Source organism: Drosophila persimilis, unplaced genomic scaffold (assembly GCF_003286085.1).
Source record: "Drosophila persimilis strain 14011-0111.01,24,50 unplaced genomic scaffold, DperRS2 tig00000208-arrow-arrow-pilon, whole genome shotgun sequence".
Lineage (NCBI taxonomy): Eukaryota > Metazoa > Arthropoda > Insecta > Diptera > Drosophilidae > Drosophila > Drosophila persimilis.
Window position 1 is genome coordinate 38,714 of NW_020825304.1, and position 11,485 is coordinate 50,198.

General features: G+C 39.9%; 1 protein-coding gene and 2 pseudogenes across 1 annotated transcript in view; 2 read left to right on the forward strand and 1 right to left on the reverse strand.

The window, feature by feature from the left end:
* Window positions 1-6,837, forward strand: part of LOC6589852 (polypeptide N-acetylgalactosaminyltransferase 5) — a 35,176-nt gene extending 28,339 nt beyond the window's left edge. The window contains 10 exon segments of the mRNA XM_002014676.2: window positions 479-1,076; window positions 1,079-1,236; window positions 1,306-1,652; window positions 1,712-1,878; window positions 2,062-2,380; window positions 2,444-2,621; window positions 2,875-3,055; window positions 6,121-6,260; window positions 6,321-6,554; window positions 6,618-6,837. Coding sequence (XP_002014712.2) covers window positions 1,058-1,076; window positions 1,079-1,236; window positions 1,306-1,652; window positions 1,712-1,878; window positions 2,062-2,380; window positions 2,444-2,621; window positions 2,875-3,055; window positions 6,121-6,260; window positions 6,321-6,554; window positions 6,618-6,764 — 1,890 coding nt within the window. The 5' untranslated portion in view covers window positions 479-1,057 and the 3' untranslated portion in view covers window positions 6,765-6,837.
* Window positions 6,838-9,690: 2,853 nt separating this feature from the next.
* Window positions 9,691-10,108, reverse strand: LOC113565911 (annotated as a pseudogene).
* Window positions 10,109-10,742: 634 nt separating this feature from the next.
* On the forward strand, window positions 10,743-11,481 carry LOC6589831 (annotated as a pseudogene).
* Window positions 11,482-11,485: the final 4 nt, after the last annotated feature.

The window sequence follows — 11,485 nt, forward strand, 5'->3', positions numbered from 1 at the left end:
GACCGATTAATAAAAGGTTAAAAATATCCATTAACAGTTCTATGTTAATTGAAGTAATGTAAAGAAATGTCAGGCAGTGCATACGCTCCACAAATTAACATTAGCTTGATCTGTTAATGTAATCAAATACGTTCCACTGTTAAACCAACGAAATTATAGAGGGCGAACCAATGTTGGCGGGTGTACCCGGTGTGTGGGGTGGGAGGAGGGGATGAAACTACACACATTTATTTGCCAATTAATTATTTAGTCTCGAGAGAATGATTCGTGACTTTTTGCCAAAAGCAAATCACAATTGAAATACACATAAAAACAATAATAAATTGTGGATTATTTATCTGATTATCGAGCCACAAAAAAAAAAGAGATTATATTGTTATGGAACCATGGCTGAAAATATGAAATCTCATAACTTTCATTTTCTCATTATCTCGATGTGATTTATCATAGTTTTTGTATCGTTTGGCTTTCTTTGCAGTTAAATAATAGCCCAAGGTCTTTGGAGAGAGAGAGAGAGCGTGAATTGAGGAACGATAGACGGCTGTTGGAGACTGTTGGTCCGGGCCTGAGAGCTGGCCGAGGCGATACTGGACCTGGATGTCGCCTCAATGGATTAGCGATCGTGAATTGTGAGAGGAGCATAACACCCCTTGATGGCGAGAAGCCATGAGAGAAGGCAACACACAGACCAACGACGACGACAGAGAAAGATGAGAAGTGCTCCCATATGTGCCAATAAACAACAATTTTAAACTAAAAACAAATTTCACGCTTGAGGGAGCGATAAAAGTCTGATACAACCGAATGAAACAGAAACATAAATCGCAACAGAAACAACATTTTTTTAAAACATAAGGCAACCATTAATCAACATATCGACAAACAGAGCTACTAGAATCAGGATTTAAACAACATGTTCTGTGAGGAATAAAAAAGAAAGCAAAACCAGACCACCACATCATCAGAAATACAAACCAATCAACGGCTAACAAACCGAAAGCCCCTTAACGATAGTTAACAGAAAAGAAAAGAAGAAAAAAACAAACAAACAGCAAACATGACCTTCTCGAGCTTCACACGAAAATGCGTGGACGGATGCGCTCCAATACCTGCCGGATTGTACTGCTCACCTCTTTGGTGTGGGTGATCTTTGATTTTGTGCTAATCACCCGCTATTCGGACTGCATTGGCAAGGACGGATGGCGTTGCAAGCGTTCCGGGGAGTTCGATGTAGAGGTACTACCAATAGCCTATAGAGATTTACACTTTTCAGATATTTAATTGCCTTTCATTTCGTTTTTGTAGCTACCCAATGCCGAGCCACTGGTGGACGATAATCAACTGGTGGACGACAACGAAATTAATACGGAAAAATCCTTGGATGGTGACTCGGGCAGCGCCTTGATTATGGGTCAGGGCTTTGCACCCGGTGGCATATCCATGACATATCCCAGCGTGTCACTGAAGAAATGGTTCCTAGCGCCCACCGTTGAGGAGGCCAAGGGCAAGCCCGGCGAGATGGGTAAACCCGTGAAGATACCCGCGGATATGAAGGATCTCATGAAGGAGAAGTTCAAGGAGAATCAATTCAATCTGTTGGCCAGTGACATGATCTCCTTGAATCGTTCCCTAACCGATGTCCGGCACGAGGGGTGAGTCCTTAATCATCTACCTGCGAAAACTAATCCAAAATTTAATATTTTCCCCTTAGGTGTCGTCGAAAGCACTATGCCTCCAAGCTGCCCACCACGTCAATTGTGATAGTATTCCACAACGAAGCCTGGACGACGCTTTTACGAACAGTCTGGAGTGTCATCAATCGTTCGCCGCGGGCCCTGCTCAAGGAAATCATTCTGGTGGATGATGCCAGTGAAAGGGGTACGATGGCGTTTCCTTTAGCCTTCGCTGATGATAATGGCTGCCACTGGGTTGATAAATTGATGATAAATAAAGCCGAAATTTGTCCAGTGAATCAATGCCACACCATCATACCCTGCCCTAGTGCAACAAGGGTATTCTTTGCTCTGTAGAATCCATAAATAATTACATTTTTCATCTCAGATTTCCTGGGCAAACAGCTAGAGGACTATGTAGCCAAGCTGCCGGTACGAACCTTTGTGCTGCGCACAGAGAAACGTTCGGGTCTGATACGTGCTCGACTGCTGGGCGCGGAGCATGTGAGCGGTGACGTAATCACCTTCCTGGACGCCCATTGTGAGTGCACGGAGGGCTGGCTGGAGCCGCTGCTGGCGCGCATCGTACAGAATCGTCGAACGGTTGTGTGCCCCATCATTGATGTCATCTCGGACGAGACATTCGAGTACATCACAGCATCGGACTCGACGTGGGGTGGCTTCAACTGGAAGCTGAACTTTAGATGGTTTGGATATTACGAATATTGATCTGTTAATCCAATACTATAACTTCCCCTTTATCATCCCAGGTATCGAGTGCCCTCCCGTGAGATGTCGCGTCGGAATAACGACAGAACTGCTCCTTTGCGTACCCCCACGATGGCCGGTGGTCTGTTCTCCATCGATAAGGACTACTTCTACGAGATTGGCTCCTACGACGAGGGCATGGACATTTGGGGTGGCGAGAATCTGGAAATGTCGTTCCGTGTAAGGCAAAGTCACATGAAATATTCGCAATAGTTTTTCCTTCTTTTGTTTTCGTTCATGATTTTCGTTTTCTTTAGGCCAGAAAGAGTCCTTCCATAAGTCTAAGAATTCATTTTTATTTTATTTTATTTTTATCATTTTTTTTTTTAAGTCTTAAAATTTTAACGTAAATTGAAACAAAAACTTTTTTATAATCATAAAACGTACACACACCAAACAAGAAAAAAACATAACATCCAATGATAACCCTCAGATATGGCAATGCGGAGGCATTTTAGAAATAATACCCTGCTCCCATGTGGGTCACGTGTTCCGTGACAAATCGCCGTACACCTTCCCCGGCGGCGTGGCCAAAATCGTGCTCCATAATGCGGCCCGTGTGGCCGAGGTGTGGCTGGACGAGTGGCGTGATTTCTATTATGCAATGAGCACAGGTTCGCAAAAAACAACAATCAAAAAAATTAAAAAACAAAAAAAAAAAAACCAACAAACAAAACAATCAAATAACATTTCCAAAACCACCAAATCGATTTTATATTGCGTGCATCTAACTCCTAACTTTAAGAATTACTCGTTATATATTCGTAATTGGTTTTAATTCGCTAAAAACAAACAGAAAAAAAACACTCAAAAAGGTCCTCAACTAAAACACTAACCAAAACCTAAACATTAAATCAAAAACTGACATGTTTTGTTCGGAGCATAAACGAAAGCATCAAGTTATTAAACTAATCTAAATAGCTAAAGATTTTTGTGTAACCACCTACCTACCTACCTACCTACCTAATATATAGCATACAACATATACCTACCCTACCTATAAATAACTATGAATAATTCCTAGCTATCCAAACATATATAATGTATAAATCGGACGGCTTCCTTTACCCCGAAAACGATGACAGTACGACCAATCATCGCTTCCACTTCAAGTATTTCGCACTGGCATATCCCTAACTCAGAACTTTTTCCATTATATAATTTGTTTGATCGCAATTCTAATCGATATTCTACTGGATTTTGCTCAGTTTCTTAAGATTCTTTTTGTGCTCATGCTCATCTCTCTCTCTCGCCCTCTCATGTCCGTTCATCAAAGAATCCACTACTAAACATTAAATATAGGTATCCAAGTACTCTCTTATAACCAGAAAGTTGTGTAATAACGATTTGAGATCCTAAGCTAAAAATAACTTACATACATACATATAACTTGTTGCTTATTAATTATGCTTTAAGTATCAGAACGATTGGTAATTAATTTTAATAATTAGTTCTTTTTTATTTTTAGTTGTAACTAATATTTAATTTGATCATAGTTTTCTTTTGTTGGGAATAACCTTTGTGTCCCCTGGTTGTGTCTCAATGGGTTTGGGTGTGGTTTTGATAAGCACTTATGGGGACTCGTTACATTGTGTGGAAAAACTCTAGATATACTACAGTTACTCGTTACCGCCTCTCGTTTTATAATCCCTGTACTCGTACTCGTTATACAGTTATATACAGTTTTCTTGAGAGTTAAATTTGTGTAGGCCTTACCTTTACTAACTAAAAGTAATGCGGAACCATACTAGCGATTTTGTAAACTCGAAATTGTCAATCGTATTTCGTTACTTCTTCAAAATATGCAATACTGCTTCTGCAAAAAACTTTCCCATATCCTGCTCAAAGCATTCAATGTTTTTGTAGCTACTCGTTAGATCTAAACTCACTACTTCTTCAGAAAATACACTGGTAGTCCTTTAAGCAGCATTCTTAAGCGGAAATATCCCTTATTTAGACACTGTATTGTGTCCTCCAAAGAGGTTCAATCAATGTGTTTTAGCTACTCGTTAGTTTTAGAATCCTTACTCGTTTTCCATATTTGCTAGTGCTTACAATCCACAATCCCCACCAAAAACTCCCTTAACTTTTAGAGGTCGCTCTTTCTCTGTCTCTCCTTCTCGATGTCCCTTACCTCTGAGGGGGGTTTTAGGCTAAAACAACAGCAGGAACTCGCCACAAACTTGCGCTTGGCTATTATATAACTCTATATATTAACAAAACAGCTTTTCTATATATATTTGTGTATATCTTTCTCGTCCAATTTCTTTTGCCAAAAATGCTCGATTGTAATGCTCGATTGTCAAACACACACAAAACTCTTATGAAAAAAAAAAATACCACACACAATCAACAAAAAAAAAAATCAAAATATGAAACCACAAAAACCGCCTTCGCCTCCGCCTCCGCCCTCAGGTTTGGATGTGTGGCGGTGTCCTCGAGATAGCGCCCTGCTCCCGTGTGGGTCATGTCTTTCGCAAGTCAACGCCGTATACCTTCCCAGGCGGCACCACGGAGATTGTGAATCACAATAATGCGCGTCTGGTTGAGGTTTGGCTGGACGACTGGAAAGAGTTCTACTACAGTTTTTATCCAGGTTAACAAATAAAAAACAAAACAAAACCAAAACCAAAAACAATACAAAAACCAAATCAAAACCAAACGGAATGCTTCCTTCACTTTCTGTCTCTCATTCTCTCACGTTCAATTTCTCTATTTCTCTATTGTCTGTCTCTTAAATAGTGTTTTGTTCCGTATATCCACCCTATACATACAAATACATAGTGCAAGCCGCACGCCCTGCATTACGCAATTGTCTATATATCTACTATATCTCAATATTTATGATTTATGGCATGGCCGTGACAACAAAATCCAAACCACCGAAAAGCAATCAATCCACCAATCAATCAACCACCAAATAGTTTTATCGATTCACCTTTTAAATATGTATTTTTTTCGTTGTGCAAATATTTTTTGTTGTGTGTCTGTCCTATTATAATTCTTGAGTTCCTCTCCACTCCCCCACCGCACACCCGACGCCTGTTCTCTTTGTTCCCCCCTCCCCACCACTGTTTTGTCTTTGCATTTTCCACATCAGGGGTATTCACGGAAAGGTATTTGGATTATGGTTTATTCCAAACATGTGAATCAATAGCCCCGCCATTTTTATTTGTCCTTGTTTTTATGTTTTTCTTTATTAGGGTTACTCAATAAAACTAAAAAGTAATTACTTGAAAGCCAGTTAAAATTTGAATCTTGGTTACGGGTTTCTATGCTTAAATATTATCTGTACTCCACTAATTTTTGTGTATTATAATAACATTTTGTTGGGGTATGAAAGAGAAAATTGTATATATCTTGCGGCTCTAAGCCTTGTAATTTTTGTGGATAATATATGTATGTATGTAGATAGCATCCTTTGCTTGCTTTAAATGTACTAACGTGGAAATCGTAAAGAATCTCTGCGGTTGTGAATACTCTGATAGTACTTTCCTTCAGCACCCGCACAAATTCTTTTGTATTTATTATTCGAAATTGCTTTTAAAATATTAAACACGCATGTATATCCTAACACAAACACAACCCACACTTACATTGATGTTGTTGCGACAAGTACTCGAGTATCCTTACTGATCTCCTTATATCTCTCTCTCCTTTTGTTCTGCTGGAACTTTAGGTGCTCGCAAAGCTTCGGCGGGAGATGTTAGCGATCGCAAGGATCTGCGTGATCGTCTCAAGTGCAAAAGTTTCCGCTGGTATTTGGAGAATGTTTATCCAGAGAGTTTAATGCCCTTGGATTATTACTATCTGGGCGAGGTATGTTTATTTATTTTGTAATACATATTTTAATTCATACTCAAATCTTTTACCCTTTAGATACGCAATGCGGAAACGGAAACCTGTCTGGATACCATGGGCAGGAAGTATAATGAAAAGGTTGGCATTAGCTATTGCCATGGCTTGGGCGGCAATCAGGTGTTTGCCTACACCAAGCGACAGCAGATCATGTCCGATGATCTGTGCCTCGATGCGGCCAGCTCCAATGGCCCGGTCAATATGGTGCGTTGCCACAATATGGGTGGCAATCAGGAGTGGGTCTACGATGCGGAGGTTTGTCATAAATATACATCATAATCTTTTATCTGTGATACTTAAGATGTATTTGGTTTACAGGAGAAGTGGATACGTCACACGAATACGGGCCAGTGCTTACAGCGTGCCAACAGAGATGATGCCAATACGCCGCTGTTGCGGCCCTGCAGCTATGGCAAGGGCCAGCAGTGGCTGATGGAGTCCAAGTTCAAGTGGCAGGCACACTAGCAACCCTCGCAACATCCAATTAACTAACAACAACAAAACTAAACTAAACGGATCCTACTAACTATACTGAGAACTTCCAATTGTGTTGATTTTTGCTGGCTTTGTTTATTGACATTTATGTAGCTTTAAGTTTACTTCTGATCTAAGTTTTCTCTCTCTCTCTCTATCTCTATGTGTGAGTGAATGTGTTTGTCCTTTGCGGCAGGATGTCTTCCCGAGTGTATGCGTGAGAGTCAGTACTACAATTTAGATATATGTATGCATCTGTGTGTAGGCAGGCAGTTCTACGATTTATATAGATCTATATATATATATATATGTATATGTATATGGTAATTGTAAATTTACATTAGCTTCGACCAAGTACCAATAAATTGGCATTTAAATGACATTTTGTGCTTCACAGAATATGATTTAAAGCGAATGCAAGGCCAAGAGCAATTGCCACAAGTGTGTCATAGCAGAAACATATAATCAATATTTAATTAATAATACGATGAAACAACAGCACTCCCCAGCCCTCCCCCAACATTCCTAGATAGAATTTATATGAAAGGGACACATCTGTTTTCATGCCCTGTGTCCCCGGCCCCTGTCCCTATTCTACTTTTAGGCAATATATTATATGTATATCAAAGGAAAAATCTGTTGCTTTGTACCAAAACGATGCGCTCTTCATATCATACAAGAAAAATGCTTCTTAACCCCCATAATCATTATACAAGAAATGGCAAAACAAAACTAAAAAGAAAATCTCTTAAAAATTGCACGCATATCATAAATACAGTGTAAAAAAAATCAAATATTTATAAATGACAAAATTCAGATGAGAAATAAACCACAAGAAAAGTAAATAAGAAGAAAATTTGTACATAAAATTAAAGTAGCTATTAAAAATATACATTTAAATAAAATATTTATATAGTATGTATATGCGTATATGCGAAGCAAGCAAAAACTGTACTATAAATTGCATTTAGTTCTAAGTTCGACTCTAGGTTCTAAATTACATTTAGATTTAGTCCAAAGTTTGGCCACACCCATCAGCAATAGCTCTCAACTAAACAAAACAAGAAAACATAAAATTGCTCAATGAATGAAATCTGTCAGCTATTGTGTAAATATTTAAAAAAAAGTATTCCAATGAAAAAGATGTTTGTATACGGAAATTCCACAGAACAGAACCCTTGGGACGAGACACAGACACAGGCCAAGTAAACTTTTTAGCTAAATTTATTTTTAAACAAAATCAACAGAGACCATAGCTATAGGAAACGATATATACATATGATGAATGAAAATAGTAACTATTTTTAACTGGTGACGGTGCAATTTTAATTTTTAACATTTAACATAGCAAACAGGAAAACAAATCCAATTATGAAACACAAGACACAGGCAGGTCGAAAACACCCCTCCTTCCACCAAGAACCTATTAGTATCCATATATCTATAACCATCATATATGGCATATTATGCAAACAATAGAGCTGCCTATATGTTTTAATTGTTGAATTATATGGTTTAGCCAAATCATTTCTCAATTGTAACATCTCTCAAAACCACACACAAATCGAAAAACCTAATAGGAATGATAATGATAATCATAAAACTGAAATGTAAGCCAATATTTTTATGAAATTTCCTTTAAATATTACATTTTTTGTTTGTTTAGAGACTTTTTAAATTTTATAAATAAAAAAAATGATGACAAATTTAAGAGAAAATCCATAAATACAAGAGAGTCTTATTTACTTATATTCAGAGGATATTTTTGGTAGTCCACAAGCCGTTGAATTTATTCTTTTGTTGGTTTGAATTTTATAAAGGAACCTGCATTGTTAATGCATAATAATAATAATAATAATAATATATATATGTATGTGGATGAGCGTTGATCTTTCTAGATATTTATTTATTTATTTATTCACAGATATTTATTTTTGGCGCAGCCCTGTAATTATTTGAAACCTCTTTTATCGTAGAACTATATCGATTGCTGCTGTTCCTGTTAGCGAATGGAATTTTCTCCTTTTTAAACTCTTTCTACCATCGCGAATATGGTAGATATTAAAGACTACACTACGAAGATATTGAAAATTCCATTTAAATTTTTGAGGATTGAAACCACACGCACGCCCTCTGGCTATGGGGCGTAATGAAAACCCCGTCATAGAACAGCTATTTGGTCCTTCATGCAACATCTTGGAATTGTATAATCTTTGATATTAGTTCGATTTCAGTGCCTCCATTCCCTTATCTTTCTGAGTTTAAGTTTCATTGCCCATTTGTGTGATTGTATTCGAATTTCATGAGCTCTGGACCATATTAGTTTTTCGACAGCCCTTTAGTTGATTTCCCACCTTATAGATGCTCTTGAAGAATACCATTCATATCAAAATCATCCAAACAGTGCTCTTGAAAGTGTAACATTCCTGTGACTATGGCAGATATCCGATAAAGACATCGGCTCAGGATTAGCTATTGAACCAATTGAGATGCATATTGGGACGGGAGCCGTGGCAGATAAACTTGCTCTTACTCTCAAAGACTACCAGTATCTACTGTCGGCTGAGTGTAATTGATGATGAAGACAACTGAACCTTTCCATTGAAACCATAAAGCATGATAGCTGCATACATTCCATACAATAGCTTTTCATCATCCAAGATAACTTAAAATACCTCTGCCATAGAACATATCCACTTCCAGAAGCACTTTTTCCAATCCAAGAACACTGAAAAGGTCTACAGCTAAATATAATACACTTCCAAATGCACACTATGGTGGGGGCCATGGGGCGGAAATTCCAGTTAAAAAACAGACAAAACATCACTTCATTTTTCTTACTGATAAAAGTAAAAACAATTTTTATTATTTTTCACTTGACCGGCGCGGCGCAAACCACAAGAAAATCGCGTTGGTCGATTAGCCCTAAAAGGATTATCCTTCCAGGGTTAACTACTGGAACTAGCATAAGCAATGGAGCATTAAAGCAATGTTTTTACTGTTCCTTGGTCTCACGCAGACGACGGACAGCGGAGCGCACGGACGCGGCAGCGGTTGTAGAGTACACCCAGGCACCACCGGCAACGGTACGCTTGCAGCGTTTGCAGGACCAGATGCCGACAACAGCGCGCTTCATGGAATCCTACAAAAGAGCACAACATTAGTCATATGAGGAGGAATGTAATCTGCGTGGATCTCTTACCTTTCCGCAGAACGAGCAAGTGTATTTGCTGTGCTGGGGTGATTTCCATCTTCTTGACCATCTTACGCAGGGAGGCACCATAACGGGTACCATATTTACCTACGATTCCAACCTTCTTGGTGCGCTTGGGCCTATTCGTACATATAGAAAATAATACAAATTAGTTACATGATTACAACAAATTAAATGCACTTTCAACACTCTCAGCCACTAAATCCCACTGCCAGCTGACAGTAAATAACACGTTTAGGTCATATATTGTCCATTTGTATCATTTCCATTGAGGATTACGCGTATTTATTTAAATTTTTTTCGTACCATTTTTCTGTTGTGTTGTTGATTTGTCAAAATCCCAACCGGAAAGAGCCGTGAGTGGTTGCAGTCGGGGGGTGAAGTTGGCTGCGCTTACAGCTGACTGACGGCACTAACGCGTTATTGAGCTCGAATTCAATTAAATTGGGGTTTGGGAGAGCTTATAATCGTCAATTGCCGGAAAAATGGTACATATAAATTGAAATATTTTTCAAAGATTAGGTGAAATATGAAAGTTTCATTTTCTTGCTGTAATCTGTTGCTGTCTCGTTCTGTCGGGGAGAATAACGCCAGATATATGGTCACTCTGTCTGCGCATTAATAAATAGTGCGCACGTCACAAAAAAAACAAACACAAATTGCGGGCTAAAATTTTGCTAATTTTCAGGCGTCTTACGCACCTGAGCACACCAACATTTGCCCAGCAGCAGCGAAAAGTGTCGACCAGTTGAAGCCATGCACAGCTGCGTCCTGCTGCCAGATGCGGCCAGCTATCATCCAGATACCCTGGACCTCAATACAGACGCCAAAGCGGCCGCCTACTGGTTTCCTTGCTTTCGCGATATGGTTATCAAATTTGCCAAGCAAGCGGCCAAATCGCAAGCGGAGGACTCGACGGCCGAGGAGCGAGCGGAGCAGTTCAAGACAGCCTATCTCCAGCAATTGGACGACTATCAAAGCAATATAGCCAACAACAGTGGCAGAGTGATCCTGGGCACCAGCGAGCTGCTCAAGCTGAACGAACGAACGATGCTGAGGCGCTTTGGCTTCACGGATCCGTGGCGAAGTCAAAAGCAGCTGGAGAATGCCTCGGCGAAGGCGCGGCTCAAGCTGCGGCTAGAGGAGATTGATGCCATTCAGAATCCGGATGACAAATGGACGGAGCTCGTGCGGGGAGTCCTTGCGGGCAACATGTTCGACTGGGGCGCCCAGGCCATATCCAACATACTGGAACAGGACAGCAGCTTTGGCCTCCACTCGGCTCTGGACAGGATAGAGAAGCGGCCCTGGCTGCTGGATAATCTGGACAATTGGCTAAAGCGCCTGCGAATCAGCAGCGACCAGCAGCCGCACAAGTGCGCTGTGGTATTTGTGGATAATAGCGGCGTGGATGTGGTGCTCGGCATACTGCCCTTCGTCCGGGAGCTGCTGAGGCGTGGAACCAAGGTGCTGCTGTGCGCCAACAGTGAACCCTCGC